The sequence below is a fragment of the Chiloscyllium punctatum genome, chromosome 9, assembly GCF_047496795.1.
Source record: "Chiloscyllium punctatum isolate Juve2018m chromosome 9, sChiPun1.3, whole genome shotgun sequence".
NCBI classification, from domain to species: domain Eukaryota; kingdom Metazoa; phylum Chordata; class Chondrichthyes; order Orectolobiformes; family Hemiscylliidae; genus Chiloscyllium; species Chiloscyllium punctatum.
Genome location: NC_092747.1, coordinates 81,378,742 through 81,406,003, shown reverse-complemented (window position 1 = coordinate 81,406,003; position 27,262 = coordinate 81,378,742). Strand labels below are relative to the sequence as shown.

General features: G+C 43.0%; 1 protein-coding gene across 2 annotated transcripts in view; it reads right to left on the bottom strand.

The window, feature by feature from the left end:
• Window positions 1–27,262, bottom strand: part of dct (dopachrome tautomerase) — a 60,233-nt gene that overhangs the window by 16,924 nt on the left and 16,047 nt on the right. For both annotated transcript variants that reach the window (XM_072577899.1, XM_072577900.1), the window contains 4 exons: window positions 20,464–20,564; window positions 15,537–15,703; window positions 11,079–11,258; window positions 2,426–2,564 (listed from right to left, as the gene is read on the bottom strand). In XM_072577899.1, the coding sequence (XP_072434000.1) occupies window positions 2,426–2,564; window positions 11,079–11,258; window positions 15,537–15,703; window positions 20,464–20,564 (587 nt within the window). The remainder of the gene's footprint in view (window positions 1–2,425; window positions 2,565–11,078; window positions 11,259–15,536; window positions 15,704–20,463; window positions 20,565–27,262) is intronic.

The following is a 27,262-nucleotide window of genomic DNA, read 5'->3' as shown; positions in this document are numbered from 1 at the left end:
GTGATTGCTGTGCCCTTTGCTGAGATATTTGTATCATCGATAGTCACAAGTGAGTTGCCAGAAGACTGAAGGTTGGCTAATGTAGTGCCACTATTTAAGAAAAGTGGTAAGGAAAAGCCAGGGAACTATAGACCAGTGAACCTGACATTGATGGTGGGCACATTCTTTGAGGGAGGCCGGGCACGTTCTTTGAGGGAGGCCTGAGGGACAGCAGTTACATGTATTTGGAAAAGCAAGGCTGATTAGGAATAGTCAACATGGTTTTGTGTGTGGGAAATCATGTCTCACGAACTTGATTGAATTTTTGAAGACATAACAAAGAAGATTGGTCAGGACAGAATAGTGGATACAATCTATATGGACTTCAGTAAGGCGTTTGACAAGGTTCCTCATGGGAGACTGGTGAGCAAGTTAGATCTCATGAAATACAGGCAGAACTAGCCACTTGGATACAGAACTGGTTCGAAGGTAGAAGACAAAGGGTGATGGTGGTGGATGGTTGATTTTCAGACTGGACGCCTATGACTAGTGGAGTGCCACAAGGATCGGTGCTGGATCCACTACTTTTCATCATTTATATAAATAATTTGGATATATATATAGGAGGTATATAAGTTTACAGATGACACCAAAATTAGAGGTGTAGTTGACAGCGAAGAAGGTTACCTCAGAATACAACAGGATCTTGATCAGATGGGCCAATGGGCTGAGGAGTGGCAGATGGAGGTTAATTTAGATAAATGCGAGGTGCTGCATTTCAGAAAAGCAAATCTTAGCCGGACTTACACACTTAATCCTAGGGAGTTTTGCTGAACAAAGAGACCTTGGAATGCAGATTCATAGTTCTGTGAAAGTATAGTCACAGGTAGATAGGATAGTGAAGAAGATGTTTCGTATGCTTTGCTTTATTAGTCAGAGCATTGAGTACAGGAGTTAGGAGGTCATGTTGCGGCTGTACAGGACATTGGTTAGGCCACTTCTGGAATACTGTGTATGCTGGTCACCCTCCTATAGCAAGGGTGTTGTGAAACTTGAAAGGGTTCAGAAAAGATTTACAAGGATGTTGCCAGAGTTGGAAGGTTTGAGCTATCGGGAGAGGTTGAATAGGCTGGAGCTGTTTCCTTGGAGCATCAGAGGCTGAGGGGTGACCTTTAGAGGTGACCTTTAGAGGTTTATAAAATCATGAGGGGGATAGATAGTGTAAAAGACAAGGTATCTTCCCTGTGGTGGGGGGGGGGGGGGGTTCAAAACTAGAGGGCATAGGTTTAGGATGAGAAGGGAACTGTATAAAAATGACCTAAGGGGCAACTTTTTCACACGGATGAAATGAGCTGCCAGAGGAAGTGGTAGAGGCTGGTACAATAACAACATTTAAACAGGATCTGGATGTGTATCTAAATAGGAAGGGTTTAGAGGAATATGGACCAAGTGCTGGCAAATGGGACTAGATTAGTTTAAGACATCTGGTTGCCATGCATAAGTTGGACTGAAGGGTCTGTTTCCAAGCTGTGCACGTCTATGACTCTATAATTAGAATTAGATTTTATTGTCATGTGTACTCACGTTCAGAAGTAGATAAGTACAGTGAAAAGTATACAATATCACCATTTCCAATATCATCATAGGTACAAAATCTTAGGCACATAGTAGAAAAATAAAGAAACAAAGTTGAAAGTTAAACATTACAATTATACGTACTGTGACTACAATAACACCTCAGAGGTTGGGAATTCAGCAGCGAGTAACTCACCTCCTGACTCCCTAATGCCTGTTCACCCCTTATATGGCACAAGTCAGGAGTGTTTTGGAATATTCCCCACTAGCGTGGACAACTGTAGCACTAACAACATTCAAGAAGCTTAACTTCATTCAGGACAAAGCAGCCTGCTTGACTGGGATCTCATCCACGAACATTCACTCCCCCCACCACTGACATTTAATAGCAGCTGTGTGTACTTCTACGAGATGCACTGCAGAAATTCAGCAAAGATTGTGAGACAGCACCTTCCAAATCCATTGCCACTTCCATCTAGGAGGACAAGCTCAGCAGATAAATAGGAACATGACCACCATAAGCTTTTTCCAAGCCACTCACCATCCTGACTTGGAAAATATTATTCCTTCACTGCCATTGGGTCAAAGTCTTAGAACTCCCTTGCTAACAGCATTGTGGGTCTACCATAGCATGTGGACTGCAGCATTTCAAGAAAGCAGATCACCTCAACATTCTCAAGGGTTATCAAGGATGGGTAATAAATGCTGGCCCAGTCAACAATGCTCACATTCCATGTGTGAATATGAATAGGCACAAATAAAAAGCCAAAAAATGTTCCGACACACTGTGTTTTTCTATGTAACGTTTTTAAAGTTAATGCTATGTAGGAAGCATAACACTGCAATCATTTTTCATCAGTTGAACACATACCACAAAAAGTGGATCATTTGCTGCAGAGTGTGGAAATCCATTTGTTCCATTCAAAAAAGAATGAACCAGATTGTGAAGACTTTGAACTTTGCCAGTGCCCGAGTGGCCATCGGGTGTATTAAATCCTTCAAGTGCATTTCTGAAAGAGAAAGTGGGTCACACTTAAAGAACAGTAGTTCAAATTTGATAAATGTATGGGCAGTTGAGAATCCCAATAATTCGAGGACTGCGTAACTAATCAATTTGAACTGAATAAGTTTGCATTTCTTTTCATTAATAGAGAGGAATGTGTGGAGAGGATGAAGAGCAATGTAAAACAATGAGTTCAACATTAAAGTATTACAGTGGCACAGTAAGGTCTTAGACTTGCAAATCAAAAGCTTTAAAATCAGTTTTACATAACATGTAGTTTTTCATTCATGTCATCTGAGCTTTTCATAATGGTATTAATTAGATTCCTGCAATGCATCTAACCAATAACCCCATATATGGTACCTAAAGTGAGCTCTAAGGAGGAAGATTTAATATTTTTCCGGTCTCTGAGAACATTCTCACACAAATGTTATTGGACAAACTTGAGAATTAACCTTTCTGAACCAAATGTTGTGCACCTAGCAATTTAGCTAGAGTTGCCTACATTCTAACATAAGGAGCTGAGAGATTAATTCCTTTTAACTTTCCTCCTCCAATTTTAATCCTTTTCCTTAGTCGGTCATCTGTCTGTTAGTGATTTGATTGTTCAAGATTCATTGCATTCTAATGGTTTCACTTTAGACAGTTACTTTAGACAGTTACTCCTTGATGTTTCTGCAAAGGACAATTGGAAACAGCTTCAAAAAGATATTTCAGAAAGTAACTAAGTATTGACAGTAAATTACCCCTCCTGACCCTCTCCTAATATCAAGGCTTTCAATATTTATATAATCTTACTGATTGTTACAAATACTATTGCGCAATGAAAATCCTAACATTAGGAAATACGTCCTAGGGATGGTGATTTAACTGGACTGACTAATAATCTTAGTACTCTTCTTCTGTAACATCCTTTCGGAATGGAAATCTATCATTTTTACTTGGTTGGGCCTACACGAGACTCTAGAGCCAAACAATTGGTTTAATTTCCAACTGCCCTGTGCAATAGCTTAGCAAATGACTTACGTTTTCCCAAATCACTGCAGAAAAATCACAAGACAATAAAACCAGGTAGCTAACCCAGAAACAATCTATGCACTTGGAGCAATAATATACCCATCCAGTCTATTCTGCAAAGTCCTCCTCACTAAAATTGCCAAATCCAGAGAACTATCTGACAGGCTCATCAGGCATTGTACTACTGAACAAATCAATTATTGCTGTCAATGTCTACAGCTCCGCCATCACCTTCTTTGGACGTGCACTGCCCACTGGCACAGTAGTATATCTACCAAGGGGGAAATCAGCTTCCAAATTCTCAACATTGTCTCTGGACCCTATGAACACACATTGCATCAGGTTAGACATAGGCAATGAAATATCTCGCTGACTACCAAATACCTCACAACCCCTCCCAGCTGAGTACTTCTCCGTGTTGAACACCACTTTGAGGAAAACTGAGGTTGACAAGAGTGAAGAATGCACTCAGGATGAGGCTTTTCAATGTCTAGCACCAATATTGAGAGCACCATCACTGACCGGGCTTATCAAGTTACGAAGGATATTTTTCCCAGATTGGGCTTTCCAGAGGTGGACACGGGACTAAGGTGAGGGGGAATATACTTGAACTCGTCCTCACCAATCTGCCTGTCATTGATGCATTTGTCCATCATCGTACTCATAGGTGTGACTTCTGTACAATCTTTCAACAGAAAAAAACTGTTTTTACATTTAGGATACCTTTATTGTGTTGTGAGGCATTAATACTGAGCTAAATGTAATAGATAAAGGCTGCATTCCAGGGATATTATGACAGTGACAGCATTTGACATCAAGGCCACAACATGGCATCAAAGGAGTCCAAGTAAAACGGGAATCTGTGGGAATCATGGGACAAACTCTCCACTGGTTGGAGTTATACCTGGCACATAGGAAGGTCATTATGATTGTCGGAGATCAGTCATCTCAGCTCCAGGATATATCTGCAGGAGCTCCTCAGGTTCCTATGACTAATCACTTTCAGCTGCTTCATCAATGACCTTCCCTCTATCGGAAGGTCAGAAGCGGGGGTGCTTGCTTGCCAATGATTGCACAATGTTCAGCATCAATTACGACTCCTCAGATATTGATGTAATCCACGTGCATATGCAACAAGACCTGGGCAACAACCAGGCTTGGGCTGATAAGTGGCAAGTAGCACTTACACCACACAAATACCAGGCAATGACCATCTCCAGTAAAATGCAATCTAACGTCCATCCTTGATAGTCACTGGTGTTACCATCACTGAATTCCTCACTCTCAACATCATGGGGGTTACATTCACCAAAAACTCAACTCTAAAACAGCAAGTCAGAGGCTAGCATCGAGTAACTCACCTCCTTACTCCCCAAAGCCTGTCTACCATCTACAGGGCTCACATTAGGAGTGTGATGGCATAATCCCCACTTGCATAGAGAAGTACAGCTCCAACAATGTTCAAAAGGTTTGACACTATCCAGGTAAAAGCAGCCACTTGATTGGCACCGCATCCACAAACATTCTCTCCCCTCCATCACCAACACTCAGTAGCCACAGTATGTACTATGTACAAAATGCACTGCAGAAATTCAGTAAATACCCTGAGATAGCACCTGTGAAGTTCATGACTACTTCCATCTAGAAGGACAACAGCAGGCGATGCATGGAACTATCACCACCTGTAAGTTCCCCCTTGAAGCCCCATCATGACTTAAAAACATGTCACCATTCTTTCACAGCCGCAGGGTCAAAATTCTGGAATTCCCTCCCTAAGAGTATTATGTGAATACCAATAGCACATGGACTGCAGCAATTCAAGATGGCACCTCACCACCACCTTCTCAAGTGGAACTAGAGATGGGCAAGAAATGCTAGCACCATCAACGATGTCCATCTCCCATGAAAGAATAAAATATGTGACAACTGATCTAGTAACTCAAAACTGGAAACCCATGAGGTGCGATGGGTCTTCAGAATTATATTTAACCACAAGCTACAAATTTAAGGCCCAGCATATTCCCCACTTGACCATTACCACTAAATCAGGGAATCAAGCCGAGGTGGAGTGCATGCCAGGAGCACTGCTGCACTGATCTGAAAAATGAGGTCACAGGACAACTTGGATGCTAAAGAGTGAAAGTGGCTTGCAATAGGCAAGTAATGTTGTAACTAACAACCGAATCAAAGCTCTACTGCTGTGAATGACGGTGGACAATTAAACAATTAACAGGAGAAGGATGCTTCACAAATACCCATCTTAAACAATGGGAAGCTCAGCACATCAGCAGAAAGAACAAGACTAAAGCATTTGCATTCTTCTTCAGCCAAAAGTATCAATAGAACAATTGATCTCCAACTCCTCTTTAGGCTACTGACACCCGGGTAGATTAGATTACTTATAGTGTGGGAACAGGCCCTTCGGCCCAACAATTCCACACCAACCCGCCGAAGTGTAACTCACCCATTCCCCTACATTTACCCCTTTACCTAACACTACGGACAATTTAGCATGGCCAATTCACCTGACCTGCACATCTTTGGACTGTGGGAGGAAACCGAAGCACCAGGAGGAAACCCACGCAGACACGAGGAGAATGTGCAAACTCCACACAGTCAGTTGCCTGAGTCGGGAATTGAATCCAGGTCTCTGGTGCTATGAGGCAGCAGTACTAACCACTGTGCCACCGTGCCGCCAGGTAGATGACAGCCTAGTGGTATTATCGCTGGACTATTAATTCATTGATGCAAACAATATTCTGGAGGTCCTGGGTTTGAATCCTGCCTCGGTAGATGGTGGAATTTGAAACCAACAAAAAAAAAATCTGGAATTAAGAGTCTAATGCTGACCATGAATTCACTGTCAATTGTCAGGAAAAACCTCACCTGGGTCACTAATACCCTTTTAGGGAAAAAAATTGCCAACCTTACCTGGTTTAGCAACCAGGTGACTCCAGACCACAGTGATGTGGTTGATTCTTAAGTGCCCTCTGGGCAAATAGGGACAGGTAATAAATACTGGTCCAGCCAGTGAGGCCCATATCCCATGAGTAAATTAAAAAAAGAGCTACAGTGCCAGTCTTCAGCATTACAATTCATTCACTCCACATGGGATAAGACATGTGGGCAGCATGGTGGCACAGTGGCTAGCACTGCTGCCTCACAGCGCTAAAGACCTGCGTTCAATTCCCACCTCAGGCAACTGTCTGTGTGGAGTTTGCACATTCTCCCTGTGTCTGCGTGGATTTCCTCCAGGTGCTCCGGTTTCCTCCCACAGTCCAAAAATGTGCAGGTTAGGTGAATTGGCCATGCTAAATTGCCCATAGTGTTTGGTGAAGGGGTAAATGTAGGGGAATGGGTCTGGGTGGGTTGCTCTTCGGAGGGTCGGTGTGGACTTGTTGGGCCGAAGGGCCTGTTTCCACACTGTATGTAATCTAATCTAAATGGCTGAAGGCATAGAATACTTATAGGTTTTGGATCCACTCACTATCCTGGCAGGAGAACTGAAAACTTATGCTCTGGAACCAGCTAGCTGTTCCTGTACAGCTATAAAATTACCAATGTGAAAATTTGCCCAATTACGTCCTGGCCACAAAGAACAGGTCAAAATCAAATTCAACAGGTCAATTATCACCCTATCACCCTACTCTCAATCATCAGGGAGTGATAGAAGGACTAATCAATGGTACTATCAAGCTGCCTTTACACTGAAATAACCACTTTACTAACATCAGCTATTCAGGTTTTTTTCCCCTCCGCACAACTTTGGCCCAAAGATGGCAGAAACAGCCAAATTCGAGAGGTGTGGTGAGCACGACTGCCTTGACATTGAAGTGGCAATCAACAAATGTGATATCAAGAAGCAAAATTGGAGTCAATGGAAATTTGAGAAAATTCTCCACTGGTTGCAATTACACCTAGCATAAAGAAAGACAGTCGTGTATGTTGAAGGCAAAACATCTTTGCTCCAGAACATTGCCAAAGGCATTTCTCAGGGTGATGTCCTAGGTCCAACCACTTCAGCTACTTCATCAATAACTTTTCTTCCATCATAAACTCAGAAGCAGGAATGTTACAGAAAATTGCACAATGTTAGCAGCATTTGTGACTTCTCAGACACTGAAACAGTTCAGGGCTACCTACAGCAGCAACTGGCTTGGGCTGACAAAGTCACTTACTAATGGTCTGCTCTCTATTATTGTTTCAACGTGCACAGTTGCATGGGTTGCTCATTAGAGTTATAAGCCATGGCATGAGGGTACTGACTTTGCCATTCAGTAGCCAGTCTTTGACTAGCCATGATGGTTCAAATAATAATGCAACAAAGGACTGTTGCCAGAACAAACAGTTGCCAGGAGATGATCATCCACCTGCACTGTTTGCTACACACTACAGAAACATGACATCTTTCAGCTGAGTTCAGATGAGAAGCAGGAAAGATTATATGTGTACAGGGCAATGGAACACAGCACTTTGAAGAAGCTGTCAAGCTGTGCAAACCTTGCATTGATTCTGCCCACACAGCTCTGTCAGGAAGAAATAAGATCATGTTTCATCATTTGACTTATTGTTTACAGCAAAGTACTGCAAACATAAGATGCAGACATAGATTCATAGAGTCATCCAGCATGGAAACAGATCCAACTCATTCATGATGACCAGGTTTCCCAAACAAAACTAGTCACATTTGCCCCTGCTTGGCCAAATGTCTCTAAATGTTTCATAGGCGTACTAAAGGACTTTCCAATTGCAAATGAAAAGAAAGTAACGTAATTGCTCAATCAAAATGCCTGGGCATCACAGAGGAATGCACTGGAACCTTAATATCCAAGACTTGCAACCAAATCAGAGACAGGAAGGGTAGGACAGATCAACCCAGGCAATACCTGCTACATGACTTGCTACATTCAGGCCCTTTTCATGGCTTCTGAGTAGGTATTGGAATAACCTGCAATATTGATAACTTTGACTGTGAATGTTGCTTCAATTGATGACCAGTCATATGCTTTGGCTGTGTAAATTATATATATAGATGTATAAGTAATTTGGTTGTTAGGCAACATTTGATTGAGTTTTTTGAAGAAGTAATGAAGAGGATTGATGAGGGCAGAGTAGTATATGTGATCTATATGGACTTCAGTAAGGCGTTCAACAAGATTCCTCATGGTAGACTAGTTAGCAAGGTTAGATCACATGAAATACAGATAGAACTAGCCATTTGGATACAGAACTGGCTCAAAGATAAAAGACAAAAGGTTGTGGTGGACAGTTGCCTTTCAGACTGGAGGCCTGTGACCAGTGGTGTGCCACAAGGATTGTTATTGGGTCCACTGCTTTTCATCATTTATAAAAATGATTTGGATGCGAACATAGGTGGTATGGTTAGTACGCTTGCAGATGACATGAAAATTGGAGGTGTAATGGACAGCGAAGAAGGTTACCGCAGAGTACAATGAGATATTGATCAGATGGGCCAATCAGCCTGAGGAGTGGCAGATGGAGTTTCATTTAAATAAATGTGAGGTACTGCACTTTGGAAAGGCAAATCATGGGAGGACTTATACGCTTATTGTTAAGGTCCTGGAGAGTGTTGCTAAACAAAGAGACCTTGGAGTGGAGTTCACAGTTCTTTGAAATTGGAGTCACAGGTGGTAGGATAGTGAAGAAGGTGTTTGGTATGCTGTCCTTTATTGGTCAGTGCATTGAGTATAGGAACTAGGAGGTCATGTTGTGACTGAGCAGGGCATTAGCTAGGCCACTTTTGGAATATTTGTGTGCAATTCTGTACTCCCTGCAATAGGAAGAGTGTTGTGAAACTTGAAAGTGTTCACAAAAATTTACTAGGATGTTGCCAGGGTTTGAGGGCTTGAGCTATAGGGAGAGGTAGAATTGGGCTATTTCCCCTGGAGTATGAAAGTCTGAGGGGTGACCTTACAGCGGTTTATAAAAATTATAAGGGGCATGGATAGGCTAAGTCAACACAGTCTTTCTTCGGGATGGAAAAACCCAAAAGTAGAGCGTACAGTTTCTGTGCTGTACATCTCTATGACTCAATACTCTAGATTGAAGGTGAGAGGGAAAAGATTTAACGGGGACTAGTGAAGCAGTTGAGGCTGCCTGAGTGAAAGTTTTTAAGGCAAAGATAGACAGGGTTTTTGAACAAGAGAGAACTTAAGGATTACAGTGAGCAGGAGGCTAAGTAGAGAAGAGTCCATGAAATGATCAGCCATGATCTTATTGAATGGCAGAGCAGGCTCAAGGGGCCAGATGACCTACTCCTGATCCAATAGGTGAAAGGGGAGGCAGAGAGAGGGGGAGGGGGAGACGGGGAAGGGGCTAAGGCAAAATGGTGTCATTTGCTTCTTGGATCTTCAAGGAACTACATCAAATTCGGTTTACAAAACAATTAAGAATTCTCTTCAAGGTTTACCACAATCAGAAGTGCATATAGTTCCTTGAAAGAGGAATCTCCCTTTTTTCAGACATCCATTCTGAGCAACCACCAGCTTAATTGAAGACAGCCATCCTCAAGTCTTTCTGGCCACATTATCTTAAAGCTTCATTTTTTTTCTGCTGCAAATAAATCTACATTCTAACAGTACTCCCTTGAAGAGATTCTCTGATCTGCTATATTTTTGACAGGTGTACAAAAATTCCATGATTCTGCATTACTCAAAGAATAAGTTAAACTTAAAACATATATTAAATTTATATTTTTCATTAGAGGGAATGAAAGCCATATTTAAACATTAGTCTGTTTAAAGTTCTGAAGCTCAAAAATCCAGTTAATGAGTTTCAGATGAGAAGATAAAACTAGCTAGTTAAATAAGCTAATTAAGTTATGGAATAATGTCAAATTACCTCAGATCAAGCAGAAGTGAAATATTTTCTTTTACATTCATAATACATCACATTAGGAGGCAATCTACCCAATTCACCCACCTTTTCTTCAGACCAGATCATGACGAGATAGCTTAACTTCCATAGGATTCAAATTTGGAAGCACTGTTACTATTGCAAGTCAAAAATATTTTAACAAGCAAAATCCTTTGAATAGTTGACCTCAATTCTAATTAATGTTGTATTCAATGTCAGGCTTAGAGTGGGGACTTCAATTGAACAATGCATACTGATTCATGAACTTCATGACTCTGCTATTTTGCAGAATGGTGGCTGTCCTTAAAAATGTGTGCACAATTTTCTTTTCCAAGATGTCAGTTTGCACACTTCCATCGGAAGTAAACATGTTTGAGCACATTTTCAAGTCTTAGTTGATGCATAAAAAAGAACTGACATGCTCCAACCCAACAGAACCCCTCAAAATGTTGAGTGATCACAGCCAGGATTTGCCATGGACATTCTACCAATCGCCACTTCATGAGGTGTAAGATCAGCTCTTGCACACCTTCAGCTTCCTTAAACATTGCTCTTTTCGTGAAGTTTTCATTCAGTATGAAATGACAGATTAACAGTTACTTGCCCCTTCAAGAGCATGTTTACCTACCTGAAACTGAAATTAGAATTCTGGAAATAAGGTGGTGTATCAAACTCTTCAATAGACAAACACTGGCGAACGTCCTCCATGCTTGGCAATTGGATCCCGCTCTTTCCCAAGAAAGCCCTCCTTATTGGACCTTCATTTGTTCCATTGCAGAGAGTGACCAAGCGGTTATAATCATCCAAACTACAAATTATATATGAAAACCATAATACTGTTAGATATTAGAATTTCAATACAAAAGGGGCAATCTTTACAACACAAGTATTTGTCACGGACATGTAGTGAGTACGCACATTGTGAATATCTATAACTTTACTCTTTTTGGGGACATCAGAATAAAGCAAGAAGACACAGTGAGGAGGAAATGAACTTAGAATTTTTCGTTTATTGTTGTATCTAAACAATACAGCTAATAAACTTTGGTCAATATTGGTCCTGAGCCTCTATATCTGAAGGGAATCGACTCACATTATTGCACTGGGTAACTGAACTGTTTTGCTGATTACAATAAGCACATTGGTAATTTGGTAATTAAGGGGTTCAGGATCTGGAACAACCTTGTGATGAGGTCACAGATCAGTATATCACTGAGCACTAATAGGACAGAGTGAATGCAGCTAGAACAGATTACATTACACTAGACTAAATCAGACTCTACTACTAGACAAGAAATTTTGAGATTATTGAGAGCACATGAACATGAACACATGAAGAAAATAAATTAGTTCTTTTATATTAGAGGACACAATAATCCTAATTAATAAAATCAGAACCTGATGTATCCATTATTCCTATGTATTGCACTACTTAGTGTTAATGTATAATAAATAGTGTTACTTTGAAGTCTAAGCCGGAAGAAACCTTACTTTTCTTCTACCATTCTGTCTTGACCCTAAACTCTTAGTGAGGCATTAAAACCACATGATAGAAGAGTAATGACAGCAGATTGCTGCCCAACTTGAAAATTGATGCTTGAAAGGAAATTGCAAGCAGTAAAGTTCAATGTCAAGACAGAGTTGTCACTTCGAATGACCTGAAAAGATCTGAGAAGTTGTAATATATCTTTACAGAGCTATTTTCAATCATGATGCACTAACAATAGACAATATGTGCAGGAGTAGGCCATTCGGCCCTTTGAGCCAGCACCACTATTCATTATGATCATGGCTGATCATCCACAATCAGTATCCTGTTCCTCTGTTCCTGCCTTATCTCCATAACCCTTGATTCCACTATTTTTAAGAGCTCTATCCATCTCTTTCTAGAAAGTATCCAGAGACTTTGCCTCCACTGCTTTCTGGGGCAAAGCATTCCATATATCCCCTACTCTCTGGGTGAAAACATTTCTCCTCAACTCTGTTCTAAATGGCCTACCCCTTATTTTTAAACTATCTCCTCTGGTTCTGGACTCACCCATCAGCTGAAACATGCTTCCTGCCTCCAGAGTGTCTAATCCTTTAATAATTTTATACGTCTCAATCAGATATGAAAGTCCCGCCATTCCGGGAGTTGACCTTGTGAACCTATGCTGCACTCCCTCAATAGTCAGAATGTCCTGCCTCAAATTTGGAGACCAAAACTGGACACAATACTCCAGGTGTGGTCTCACCAGGACCCTGTACAGCTGCAGAAGGACCTCTTTGCTCCAATACTCAATTCCTCTTGTTATGAAGGTCAGTATGCCATTAGCTTTCCTCACTGCCTGTTGTACCTGCATGCTTGCTTTCATTGACTTATGTACAAGAATGCCTAGATTTCTTTGTACTTCCCCTTTACCTAACTTAACTCCATTTAGATAGTAATCTGCCTTCCTGTTCTTGCCATCAAAGTGGATAACCACACATTTATCCACATTAAACTGCATCTGCCATGCATCCATCCACTCACCTAGCCTATCCAAGTCACCCTGTATTCTCATAACATCCTCCTCACATTTCACCCTGCCATCCAGCTTTGTGTCATAAGCAAATTTGCTAATATTACTTTTAATGTCTACATCTACATCATTGATGAATATTGTAAACAGCTGCGGTCCCAGCATCAAACCTTGTGGTACCCCACTGGTCACCACCTGCCATTCTGAAAGGGACCCATTTATCACTGCTCTTTGCTTCCAGTCAGTCAGCCAATTTTCAATCCAAATCAGTACCTTGCCCCCAATACCATGCGCCTTAACTTTGCTCACTAATCTCCTATGTGGGGCTTTATCAAAGGCTTTCTGAAAGTCCAGGTACACTACATCCACTGGCTCTCCCTGGTCCATCTTCAGAGTTACATCCTCAAAAGATTCCAGAAGATTCGTCAAGCACGATTTCCCCTTCATAAATCCATGCTGACTCTGACCTATCCTGTTACTGCTATCCAAATGAGTCGTAATTTCATCTTTTATGATTGACTCCAGCATCTTTCCTACCACTGACATCAGGCTAACCGGTCTATAATTCCTTGTTTTTTCTCTCCCTCCCTTCTTGAAAAGTGTGACAACATTAGCCACCCTCCAATCCGCAGGAACTGATCCTGAATCTATAGAACATTGGAAAATGATTACTAATGCAGCCACCTCCTTAAGTACCCTGAGATGCAGGCCATCAGGTCCCAGGGACTTATCAGTCTTCAGACCTAACAGTTTCTCCAACACCATTTCCTACCGAATGTAAATTCCCTTCAGTTCATCTATTACCCTAAGTCCTTCAGCCACTATTACATCTGGGAGATTGCTTGTGTCTTCCCCAGTGAAGACAGATCCAAAGTATCTATTCAACTCTTCTGCCATTTCCTTGTTCCCCATAATAAATTCACCCATTTCTGTCTTCAAGGGCCCAATTTTAGTCTTAACCATTTTTTTTCTAAGTCTTTGAGAAGATTTGTAGCTCGGGTGCTCTTGTTGTGGTTCTGTTCGCCGAGCTGGACGTGTGTTGCAGACGTTTCGTCCCCTGTCTGGGTGACATCCTCAGTGCTTGGGAGCCTCCTTTGAAGCGCTTCTGTGATCTTTCGTGGCTAGTTGGTGTTCATGGATGCGGATCGTTAGCTGTCTTCCTGTTTGTCCTATGTAGTGTTTTGTGCAGTCCTTGCATGGGATTTTGTACACTACATTGGTTTTGCTCATGCTGGGTATCGGGTCCTTCGTTCTGGTGAGTTGTTGTCTGAGAGTGGCTGTTGGTTTGTGTGCTGTTATGAGTCCTAGTGGTCGCAGTAGTCTGGCTAATGATCTGGAAGACAGCTCACGATCCGCATCCATGAACACCAACTAGCCACGAAACGACACGACCAGCTATCCTTAGTAGCCACACACGCAGATGACAAGCAACATGAATTCGACTGGAACAACACTACTATTATAGGACAAGCCAAACAGAGAAAGCCAGGAAATTCCTGGAGGCATGGCACTCATCCATAGATTCAATCATTAAGCACATCGACCTGGACCCAATATACCGGCCACTGCAGCGGACAGCTGGCACTGACAACCGGAAGCGGCAGATTCAAACCACTACAAATGCCGGAGGAAAGATCAAAGAAGCGCTTCACAGGAGGCTCCCAAGCTCCACTACAAGCTGTTTTGACACTCCACAAACTCCCTTTCTTGGGGTCTAGTACCATCCTGATTCTCCCAGTCTACCTGCATGTTGAAATCCTCCATAAAAACTGTAGTAATACTTTTGCGACTGGCCATTTTCAACTCCTTATTCAATTCACAACCCACATCCAGACTGCTGTTTGGGGGCCTGTAGATAACTCCCATTAGGGGCTTTCTACCCTTCGAATTTCTCAGCTCTATCTATACTGACTCTACATCTCCTGATTCTATGTCTCCTCTCGCAACGGACTGAATATCATTCCTCACCAACAGGGCCATCCCACCCCTCTGCCTATCAGTCTGTCCGCTTGATAGCACTTATAGCCTTGAATATTTAATTCCCAGGCCCTGTCCACTTGAAGCCATCTCTCAGTTATCCCCACGACATCGTACCTGCCAACTTCCAACGGAGCCCCAAGCTCATTCACCTTATTTCTAATGCTTCATGCATTCATATATAATATTCTTAATTTGTTACCCCCTCACCCTTCCTATCAATCCCTATTTCACTTGACCCCCACAGCCTGTCCCAATAACAACATGGGATCTATGATGTTATCATGATTAAAACATATAGTTTTGGTCTGACTGGGAAGTTTTATGGAGAAGTGAATTGATAGAATAAGTCTGAACAATATCCTAGCTGGGATTATGGTAGAAGAAATTTATGGCATCTGAAAGTCAGTTCAGAAAAACATATTAAGAATGTCGATGGACCTACTGGTTACCTGGCAAGAAATAAATAATTCCATTTATATGTCGCTTTTCAAACCCTTTGAAGTCAATGGTGCATGTTTGAAGGTTAGTCAATGCTTTTCAATGTGATATTTGCATTAGTGTTTAATTCAGAACTCAATCACAATTTGTAGCATTCAATTACTCACCTATTGCACACAATCTCCCACTGAGAGAACCTGGAACTTTGATTGATTAATGTCAGGTCATCAAGGCGCATGGATCCCAACAAAGATGCTGTGCAGACATCACAGTCATTTCTTCCTGTGGCAAAGTTCCAATATGGAATTGCAAATGAATCATTTCCTATGAGATTCTGAGAGGAATTAATTGGATTTCAGTTGTGTGAAAGCATACACAATGTCCAGGAAAAAATAATAGCTGTTCAGTGGTGTAATATGTTTGATTAAGCATCCTGTGCTGTGAAATGAACAAGGTAATTTCTTCACGCAAAATTTCTACACTACAGCCATAGGCACCAGATCACAAATAAAAGATTAAAAATCACACAACACCACATTATAGTCCAACACGTTTATTTGGAAGCACTAGCTTTCGGAGCACTGGTCTTTCATTAGGGAGCTGTGGAGTATAAGATCACAAGACACAGAATTTATAGCAAATGTTTGCAGTGGGATGCAATTGAAATTATATACTGAAAAAGACCTGGATTATTTGTTAAGTCTCTCATTTGTCAGAATGACCATGTTGGTTTCAGTTCTTTCATATGAAAATCCCAGAAATTTTATTCAAGGTTACATTCTCAAGTGAACTTTGACAATAGATGCCATGTTGTTTCTGATTGAAGGTGTGAGGTGCCCTCACAAACTTATATGTGTTTGTGCATGTGGGGTGTGTGTGTGGGGGGGGGGGGGGGGGGGGGGGTGGGGTGGTATGAGTGTCTGTCAGACAGTGTGTGTATATGTATGCGTGTGAGTGTAAAGGGGTATAAGTCTGTGAGAGGGTGCGTGTGTGGGTGTGGGAGTGTATGTCTGAGTGTACGAGAGAGCTTGTGTATGAGAGAGAGTGTGTGTGTGTGTGTGTGTGTGTGTGTGTGGAGTGTAGTGGGGTCATCTGTAGTGTGACATGAACCCAAGGTTTCGGTTGAAGCCATCCCTATGGGTACCGAACTTAGCTATCAACCTCTGCTTGGTCACTTTGCGTTGTTGCCTGTCCCAAAGTCTGCCTTAGAGGACAGTCACCCAAAGGTCCAAGTTGGAAAGTCCCGGAGCACTGAAGTGTTCTCTGACTGGGAGGGAACACTCCTGTCTGACACACACACAACCCTCTCACAGACTTATACCCCTTTACACTCACACTCACACACATACAAATGCCCAAGTACCACCAGAACAGTACCTGCCCCAACAGGGGCCCGAACATTTCAGACCACTGCTAGACCACTGTGAAGGATGCTGACCGCTCCATCCCCTGCCCTCATTTCAGGAACTCCAACCACAATGCTGTGCTTCTTCTCCCAGGTTACGGGCAAAAAGCTCAAGCATGAGACCCCCTTGCAGAAATTGGTCCAGTGCAGGTCAGAGGAGGCAGAGGATCAACTCTGGTGCTGTCTGGAATCGGCTGATTGGGCCATGTTTAAACAGTCCGCAGGTACCTTGGAGAGTACATCACCACCGTCACTGACTTTATCAGCAAATGTGTGAAGGACTGTATACCAAGGAAGTCAATCCGGGTATTCCCCAACACGAAACTCTGGATGAATCAGGACATACAGAACCTGCTAAAAACCAGGTGTGAGGCCTTCAGATCAGGAGACTAAGTCAAACATAAGGAATTCAAGTGTGCCTTCGCAAAGCCATTAAGACAGCCAAGAACCAATACCGATCCAATCTAGAGACCCAGACAGACATCTGGCGACTATGGCAAGCACTGAATGGCATCACAGATTCTAAAAAGAGACAGTGCAAGATAGCAGATGATGACATATCCCTCGCAGATCGTCTCAATGCCTTCTATGTTCATTTTGAGCAGAATTTCGGTAAATCCTGACGAACCTCTCCCACTGCATAAGAGGTCAGATCAGTTTTCCTTCGTGTGAATCCAAGGAAAGCGATGGTACCAGATGGAGTACCAGGCCGTGCACTCAGAGCATGCGCAGATCAACTGGCAGAGGTCTTCTCGGACATCTTCAACCTCTCCCTGCAGCAGGCCACTGTCCCTGCCTGTTTCAAGAGGGCCAACATCATCCCTGTGCCTAAGAAGGCTCATGCAGCATGTCTCAATGACTACCGCCCAGTGGCACTAACCTTGGAAGTCATAAAGTGCTTTGAAAAGCTGGTCATGGCATTAATCAACTCCAGCCTCCCCATTACTCTTGACCCAGTCTAATTTGCCTATTGGAACAACAGATCTACGTCAGATGCCATATCACTTGCTTTTCACTCATCCCTTGAACATCTTGACACCAAGAACAGCTACATAAGAATCCTACTCATTGACTACAGTTCAGCCTTCAACACTATTATCCCCTCAAGACTGATTACTAAACTTAGTGATCTCGGACTAAGTCCCACTGTCTGCAACTGGATCCTCAGTTTCCTGACCCACAGGCCACAATCAGTGAAGACTGGGGACAATATTTCATCCACACTGGAGACCCCAGGGGTGCATACTCAGCCCCCTCCTGTACTCACTGTATACCCATCATTGCATCGCCAAATACCAGACTAATGCCATTTACAAGTTTGCTGATGACACCATCATAGTCAGTCAAATCTCAGATGGTGACAAAACAGACTACAGGCGGGAAGATGAAGACCTGGAAAAATGGTGCACTGAGAACAAGCTAGCTCTCGATGCAAGCAAAACCAAGGAACTCATTATTGATTTTTGGCGGGATGCTACTCATGTCACCCTACGCATTAACCACACAAAGATGGAACGAGTGGAGAGTATCAACCTACTGGGAGTGGTCATCCACAACAAGCTTTCTTGGACTCTTAATGTGGAAGGACTGGTTACAAAGGCCCAACAATGTCTCTTCTTTCTCAGTCAGCTGAGGAAATTTGGCTTGACAGTGAATACCCTTGCCAACTTTTATAGGTGCACCATCGAGAGCATTCTGTCTGGATGTATGGCAACTGTACCATTCAAGATCAGAGAACATTACAGTGAATGGTGAACTCGGCCCGGACAATCACAAAGGCCAATTTCCCATCTATAGAATCCATCTACCAGGCCTGCTTTCAAGAAAAGGCTGCCAGCATTCTCAAAGATCCATCCCATCCTGGCAATGTTTTTCTACAACTTCTACCATCAGGGAGAAGGTACAGAAACCCGAACACACACACACCAGATGGTTTCGCAACAGTTTCTTCCCAACTGTTGTTAGAATATTGAATGGACTCACACACTCTTAGCATTCGCCTATTTTTGTTTTTGCCAGTGTTTACCTATTATTTGCTATCTATGCTACTTAACTATGTGATCAGCCTGTATTGCTTGCAAGATAAAGCTTTTCACTGTACTTTGGTAAACATGACAATAAACTCAATTCAATTCAATTCTGTGTCTTACAATCTTACGCCAACAGCCACCTGATGAAGGACCAGCACTCCAAAAACTAGTGCTGCCAAATAAACCTGTTGGACTATAACCTGGTGTTGTGTGATTTTTAACTTTATATGCCCCAGTCCAACACCGACACCTCCAAATCACAAATAAAAGGGTGAACTTTAGAGGAACATCTTCACGGCATTTTCAACATCCTTTTCAACCAAACTCAAACAGTATTTGCACAGAGGACATGAAGAAGTGGGTTGCAAGTAAACCATGGACCAATCTTATGATTCGACACCAGCGGGTTTGCCAGTGGTGGGGAGATTGTTAGCAGTATAATTCCCTGAGTGAATACCTCATCACTTTCCCAATCACCCAGATCTGTCCGCATGTATTGGGTTGGCAGATGAGGCCTAGCATGTGTAGGATTGAGCAAAAATCTCCATTATCTAACATACTGGACAAAATCCTGAGCTCAGACTGCAACAAATACACACAGACCCAGAATGATTTCAGTTTTCAGCCCAGGATTGGTAGCGTTAATTTTACTGCTTATTGCATTTACCTTTATTGCTTGTATTATTCTTATCTTTTGTATTATAAATAAAAGCAGAGCTTCTTTTGCCCTAACATCCTTGTCTATAGTCTTCTTCATTTCAGATTCCCGAAACAAGTCCAGTGTCTAGAACCAGGGATCTGGGGGTAATTCAAACCACCTAAAATCAGCAAATTATTGAGTGCAGAACCCCACAGGTGTTATGCTGATTCCAATTGGGTTCTTAAGGACTGACTATTGACCACATAAGGGCCATTTTACACCCAGCTTCCGTCTTGAGATTGGTAGGAGGGAATGGGGCCATGTCCAAATGGTCATCCTGCACAGGCCTCTGATGGGGATGTAGGTTGGGGGAAATGATGTTCCCCCAGGACTAACATAACACTGGTGCACCTCACCCTGGTTTGTATTCTATGGGTTTTCCCTTCCCCTTGGCCTCTCAGTTAAGACTGTGGCCCTTTGCAGGATCGTCATGTTTCACCTTCACTCCTCACCGTCCCCAAAACAAGAACCCAATCCCAACTGTGAACACCTGCACTTACCTGCTGCTGAGATCTGAGCTTTGATTCTTGTAGTCACAGCCTTGGTCACTGCTGGAACTGGAACTACAGGAGCCACTGATCAGATGCAACCAAATATCTCTGTGGGGGAGCTTTCACAAAGTGAGGAGGGGACAAAGTCCAGTCTCTAGCTAATTAAACCTTCCCTGTGCTTTGCAATGGCAATGTGATTAATAAGGAAATATTTCTCACTGACTTTTCAGATGATGAGGTGGGAAACCCCACCATGGAAAAGAGTCTACCCCATTAATACATAATCTATTTGAAGTACAAACTAAAGGGTATTAGTAATCCTCGAAGGGAGAGGAGTGCAGAAAATATATCTCAATTTTCTGGGTTCAAATCTACCCTTCCTTTTTCTTATTCTCCACCTTTTTAAACACAGTTGTATATTAAAATGATTCATCACACTCATTAAACCAAAGTATAGCACTATCCAACCTGTAAATCTTTCTCCAGCAACATTAAATGATATCGATGCCAGGTAAGAAAGGCTGGACCTTGGTGAGAAAAATCTATAGCTTTAAATGCCTTACCAGGTCCTGCAACAATGAGGAAAAAAGATTTAAAAATTAATAAAATTACTTTTAAGTCTGATTCAGTTAAATCAAGATTTGTCATTTGCATATACAATCATCACTGAACTCAGAAAAATATTCACCTAAAAGTTTTCCAGATACATAGGAGTATGCTAATTTTGACTTATTTATAGAATGTTTTGGAAGGCCAGTCAATATCATTAGTGTTTGAACTTAAACTTTAGAGGTCCTAGTTAAAGATACATGTTATTGTGGTTTGTAAGAGCAAACATGAGTCATAGAGTCATAGACTTGTACAGCATGGATCCAACTTGTCCATGCCGACCAAATATCTCAACCCAATCTAGTCCCATCTGCCAGCACCCGGTCCATATCCCTCCCATCCCTTCCCATTCATGTACCCATCCAGATACCTTTTAAATGTTGTAATTGTACCAGGCTCCATCCCTTCCTCTGGCAGCTCACTCCATATACACCACCCTCTGTGTGAAAAAGTTGCCCCTTAGGTCTCTTTTATATCTTTCCACTCTAACCCTAAACCTATGACCTCTTGTTCTGGACTCCTCTATATTGGGGAGACAGGCCGCCTACTTGCGGAACGTTTCAGAGAACACCTCTGGGACACCCGGACCAACCAACCGAACCACCCCGAGGCGCAACACTTCAACTCCCCCTCCCACTCCACCAAAGACATGCAGGTCCTTGGACTCCTCCATCGCCAGACCATAGCAACACGACGGTTGAAGGAAGAGCGCCTCATCTTCCACCTAGGAACCCTCCAACCACAAGGGATGAACTTAGATTTCTCCAGTTTCTTCATTTCCCCTCCCCCCACCTTGCCTCAGTCAAATCCCTCAAACTCAGCATTGCCTTCCTAACCTGCAATCTTCTTCCTGACCTCTCTGCCCCCACCCCCACTCTGGCCTATCACCCTCACCTTGACCTCTTTCCACCTATCGCATTTCCAACGCCCCTCCCCCAAGTTCCTCCTCCCTACTTTTTATCTTAGCCTGCTGGACACACTTTCCTCATTCCTGAAGAAGGGCTCATGCCCGAAACGTCGATTCTCCTGCTCCTTGGATGCTGCCTGACCTGCTGCGCTTTTCCAGCAACACATTTTCAGCTCTGGACTCCACCACGCCAGGGAAAAGACTTTAATTTTGTAAACCTCCATAAGGTTATCCCTCAGCCTGATGCTCCAGGGAAAACAGCCCCAGCTTATTCAATCTCTCCCTATAGCTCAAGCCCTCCAGCCTTGGCAACATCCTTGTAAATCTTTTCTGAACCCTTTCAAGTTTCACAATAGGAAGGAGATCAGAACTTCACACAATATTCCAAAACTGGCTTAACCAATGTCCTGTACAGCCACAAAATGGCCTCCCAACTCCTGGACTCAATACTCTGACCAATAAAGGAAAGCATACCAAACGCCTTCTTCACTATCCTATCTACCTGTGACTCTACTTTCAAGGAGCTATGAACTGGACTTCAAGCTCTCTTTGTTCAGCAACACTCCCTAGGACCTTACCATTAAGTGTATAGGTCCTGCTAAGATTTGCTTTCACAAAATGCAGCATCTTGCATTTATCTAAGTTAAACTTCATCTGCCACTCCTCAGCCTATTGGCCCATTTGATCAAGATCCCATTTTAATCTGAGGTAACTTTCTTCACTGTCAACTACACCTTCAACTTTGGTTTAATCTGATAACTTGCCAACTATACCTCTTATGCTCGCATCCAATTTACTTATATAAATGACAAAAAGTAATGGACCCAGCACTGATCCTTGTTGCACTCCACTGGTCACAGGCTTCCAGTCCAAAAAACAACCCTCCACAACCCACTGTCTTCTACCTTTGAGCCAGTTCTGTATTCAAATGGCTAGTTCTCCCTATATTCCATGAGATCTAACCTTGCGAACCAGACTCCCATGGACTGCATTCATTCTTTTTCAGTTGAACATCAAAACTAGCCTTTGCAAATGGTAAGAGCACTTTAAAAATGGATATAACGACATTTTCAGTGTTATCTAAATTAAGAGTTGAGATTTGATTTTAAAACTATATATAAGCAGTGTACCGTACATCAATGAAACAACATTGAATGAACCAATTATCTCGTTTAATAGGACATAGAAGAACATCATAGGATCCCCACAGCATGGGAATTGGCCAATTGGTCCAGTGAATCAGCACTGACGCTCCAAAGAGCATCTCACCTTATCCCCAGGATCCCACATTTAGCATGGTGAACCTATCCATCCCTGGACACTACAGGACAATTTAGCATGGCCAATCCATCTAACTAGCACACCTTTGAACTGTGGGAGGAAACATGGGGAGAAAGTACAAACTCTGCTCAAAGCTGGAAGTAAATCTGGGTCACTGGCAGTGTAAGGCAGTGGTGTTAACCACAGTGCCAACTCTTTCCAACATTAAACTGTTAACTGCATGAGAAGTGAAGGATTAAGGTGATCTGTACACAAAACTGATTTCTACCATTAATATTGGAGCTTGCAATTAGCTTTTAGCAATTAGCTAATGGAAACACATGCTACTTTATATTTATGCATTGGGTGAGTGTACTAAGTAGTAACCAACAAGTGTCTCTTGCTGTCGCAATAACCTGGCCTATTTCATACCTATCAATTCATTAAGAGCAGACAGGCAGCACATAGTTGAGTAACTCACCCTATCAGATGTTTTGGCACTGGAAAGCTGGATTGTAGAAGCCACCTGTTGAAGTCTATTCCAGAAGGGATGCAGAGGTGAGAAGGCAAGATTTGTTATCTTCTTATAGTGCTGTGGGGGCTCACAGGGACTCACAGTCACAGAGATTTTCAGTACAGAAACAGACCTTTCCATCCAATTTGCCCATGCCAACCAGATATACTAAATTAATCTAGTCCCATTTGCCAACATTAGGTTGAACAGTTCATCAACTTCACTAACATGTTCCATGCTGACCTTAAGTTCACCTGGACCATCTCGGATACCTTCCTGGGCCTCTCCATCTCTATTAACGGTGACCGACTCAACATGGACATCTACTACAAACCGGACTCCCATAGCTACACTTCCTCCCATCCACACACCCCCCCCGCCCCACCCCATAAAAATGCTATTCCTTATTCCCAATCCTCAGCATCCGCCATATCTGCTCCCTGGAGGACCATTTCCACCACAGAACATACCAAATGGCCTCCTCATTCAAACACCACAATCTCCCCTCCAACATATCTCATGCACTTTCTGCACTTCCAACTGCAACAAAGACAGAACCTCCCTGGTCCTCACCTTCTACCCCACCAACCTCCAGATACATTGCATTATCCTCCACCATTTCTGCCACCTACAAACAGACCCTATCACCAGGGATACGTTTTCCTCCCCACCCCTATATGCATTCCATAAAGACCATTCCCTCCATGACTCCTTTGTCAGGTCCACATCCCCGACAACCCACCCTCCCCTCCCAGCACCTTACCCTGCCACCTAAAAATTGCAAAATCCACGCCCACACCTGTATTCCTGATGAAGGGTTTTTGCCCGAAATGCTGATTTTACTGTTCCTCGGATGGTGCCTGAACTGCTGTGCTTTTCCAGCACTACTAATCCAGAATCTGGTTTCCAGCATCTGCAGTCATTGTTTTTCCCCTGCCCACACCTCCTCCCTTACCTCTGTCCAAGGCTGCAAAGGAGCCTTTCACTTCCATCAGAGATTTACCTGCACTTCCACACACATCATCAACTGTATCCGTTGCTCCCAATGTGGTCTCCCCTACAGTGGAGAGACAGGACGCCTCCTTGCAGAACGCTTCAGAGAGCATCTTTGGGAGACACACATGAAGCAACCCCACCTCCTGTGGCCAAACACTTTACCTCCCCCTACCACTCCCCCAAGGTTATGCAGGTCCTCCATTGCCAAAGCCTTACCACCCAATGCCTTGAGGAAGAACACCTCATCTTCTGCCTTGGGACCCTCCAACCACAGGAGATCAATGTGGACTTCATCGGTTTCCTCATTTCCCTTCTCCCACCTTATCCCAGATCCAATCATCTAACTCAGAACCACCCTCTTGAACTGTCCTACCTGTCCACCTTCCCTCCCACTTATCCGCTCAACCCTCCTCTCCAACCTATCACCTTCACCCTCAACTTCATCTACCTATTGCATTCCCAACTAACTTCCCCTCAGCCACACCCTGTTCTATTTATCTCTCAGCCTCTTTGGGCCAACCCACATTTCTGATGAAGAGCTTATGCTCGAAATGTCGATGCTTCCGTATCTCAGATGCTGCCTGACTGGCTGTGCTTTTCCATCACTACATCCTTCGACCCTGATCTCCAGCATCTGCAGTGCTCGCTTTCTCCCATATCACTCTAAAACCTTCCTATTCATATACCCATCCAGATGCCTTTTAAATTTTGTAATTGTACCAGCCGCTGCCACTTCCTCTGGCAGCTCATTCCATGCACGCGCCACTCTCTGCAAGAAAACATTGCCCCTTAGGTCCTTTTTAAGTCTTTCCACTCTCACCTTCAAGCTACGCCCTCTAGTTTTGGACTCCCCCACCTTAGGGAAAAGACTTTGTCTATTTATCCTATCCATGCCCCTCATGATTTTATAAACCACTACAAGGTCACCCCTCAGCCGTCTACGCTGTAGAGAAAATAGCCCCAGCCTATTCAGAGTCTCCCTATAGCTCAAATCCTCCAAACCTAGCAACATCCTTGTAAATCCTTTCTGAATCCTTTCAAGTTTCACAACACCCTTCCTACAGGAAGGAGACCAAAACTAACCAATGTCCTTTACAGCTGCAATATGATCTCCCAACATCCTATTCTCAAAGCACTGACCAGTAAAGGAAAGCACACTAAACGCCTTCTTCACTATCCAAACTACTTACAACTCCACTTTCAAAGAACTATGAATCAGGACCCCAAGGTCTCTCTGTTAAGCAATACTTTACCATTAGCTTGATGATAAACTGGAGACAAGGGCAGGGTGTGGCTTCCAGAGGCCAATATCTCCTCCCTTGGGTCCACCTGCCACCCATGAATCTGACTGCCCCTAGATTGTGAAATGAAGACTGGGACAGTATCTATAGAGAGGTGGAGGGGTGGGGTGGGCTGGATTTTGACCTATTTTAAATTGTACAGGTACGTGGGAATTGTAGGTACATGTGATCTCTGAGAAAGTCTGGATTCCACATACAAACTATAGTCTTGTTGCAAACACAATACCATTCTAATTGAAAACTGAGCTGATCAATTTCAGTTGACTAGGTTTTAACATCTCTGTTTAGTAATTGCTACTAAAATGAAAGGGCATTGATGCCTTGAAATGTAAGATAGAACACCCAAAGTTTACAAAAAGCACAAAAAATCCTTTAATTTAATAATTTCAATTAGGTCAAATGTCAAAATTTCCAGTATGTCAAATCAAAGCAGTCTTAAGAAGTCGCTAAACTAGTTTTCTCATTTATTCAATTTGTGGGATCTGGATGTCGCTGGCCAGCACTTATTGCCCATTCCTAGTTGCCCTTGAGAAGGTAGTGGTGAGCTGCCTTCTTAAACCACCTGTTGTGCATTGATCCACAATGTCAGTAGGGAAGGAATTCTAGGATTTTGATCCAGCAACAGTGAAGTAACGGCAATAATTTTCAAGTCAGGATGGGGAGTAGCTTAGAAGGAAACTTAAAGATGGTGGTATTTCCAAATATCTGCTACCCTTGTCCTTCTAGATAGAAGTGTTCGTAGGTTTGGAATGTGCTGTCTGAGGGTCTTTGGTGAATTTCTGCAGTGCATCTTGTAGATAGTACACACTGCTGCTACTGAGTATCTGTGGTGGAGAGAGTGGATGCTTGTGGATGCAGCGCCAATCAAGCAGGCCACTTTGTCCTGGATGGTGTCAAGCTTCTTGAGTGTTGTTGGGGCTGCACTCATCCAGGCTAATGGGGGGGTATTCCTTCACACTCCTGTCTTGTGCCTTGTAGATGGCAGGCAGGCTTCAGGGAGTCAGGAGGTGAGTTACTCATCGCAATATTCCTAGCCTCACACATGCTTTTGTAGCCACTGCATTTAATGTGGTGAGTCCTGTTGAGTTTCTGATTGATGATAACACCCAGGATATTTATAGTGGAGAATTCAGTGATGATGATAATAACATTGAATGTCAAGGTGCCATGGTTAGATTGTCTCTTATTGGTGATGGTCATGGCCTCGTATTTGTGACATGCAAATGTTACTTGCCACTTGTCAGCCCAAGCCTAGATATTGTCCAGATCTTGTTGCATTTGGACTCGGACTGCTTCAGTGTCTGAGGAGTCGCAAATGAACATTGTGCAATCATAGGCAATCATCCCCACTTTTGACCTTATGATGAAGGGAAGGTCATTGATAAAGCAGCTGAAGAAGGTTGAACATAGGACACTACCCTGAGGAACTCGTACAGACATGTCTTGGTGCTGAGATGACTGACATCTCACAACCATGACCATCTTCCTATATGTCAGGTATGACTCTAACTACTGGAGAATTGTCCCCCAACACCCAATGAATCCAGTTTTGTTCAGGCTCCTTAATGCTACACACGTTTGAATGGAGGTTTGATGGGCTAGCACTCTCACCTCACCTCTGGAATTCGGTTCTTTTGTCCTTGACTGTGATGAGGTCAGGAGCTGAGTGGCCCTGATGGA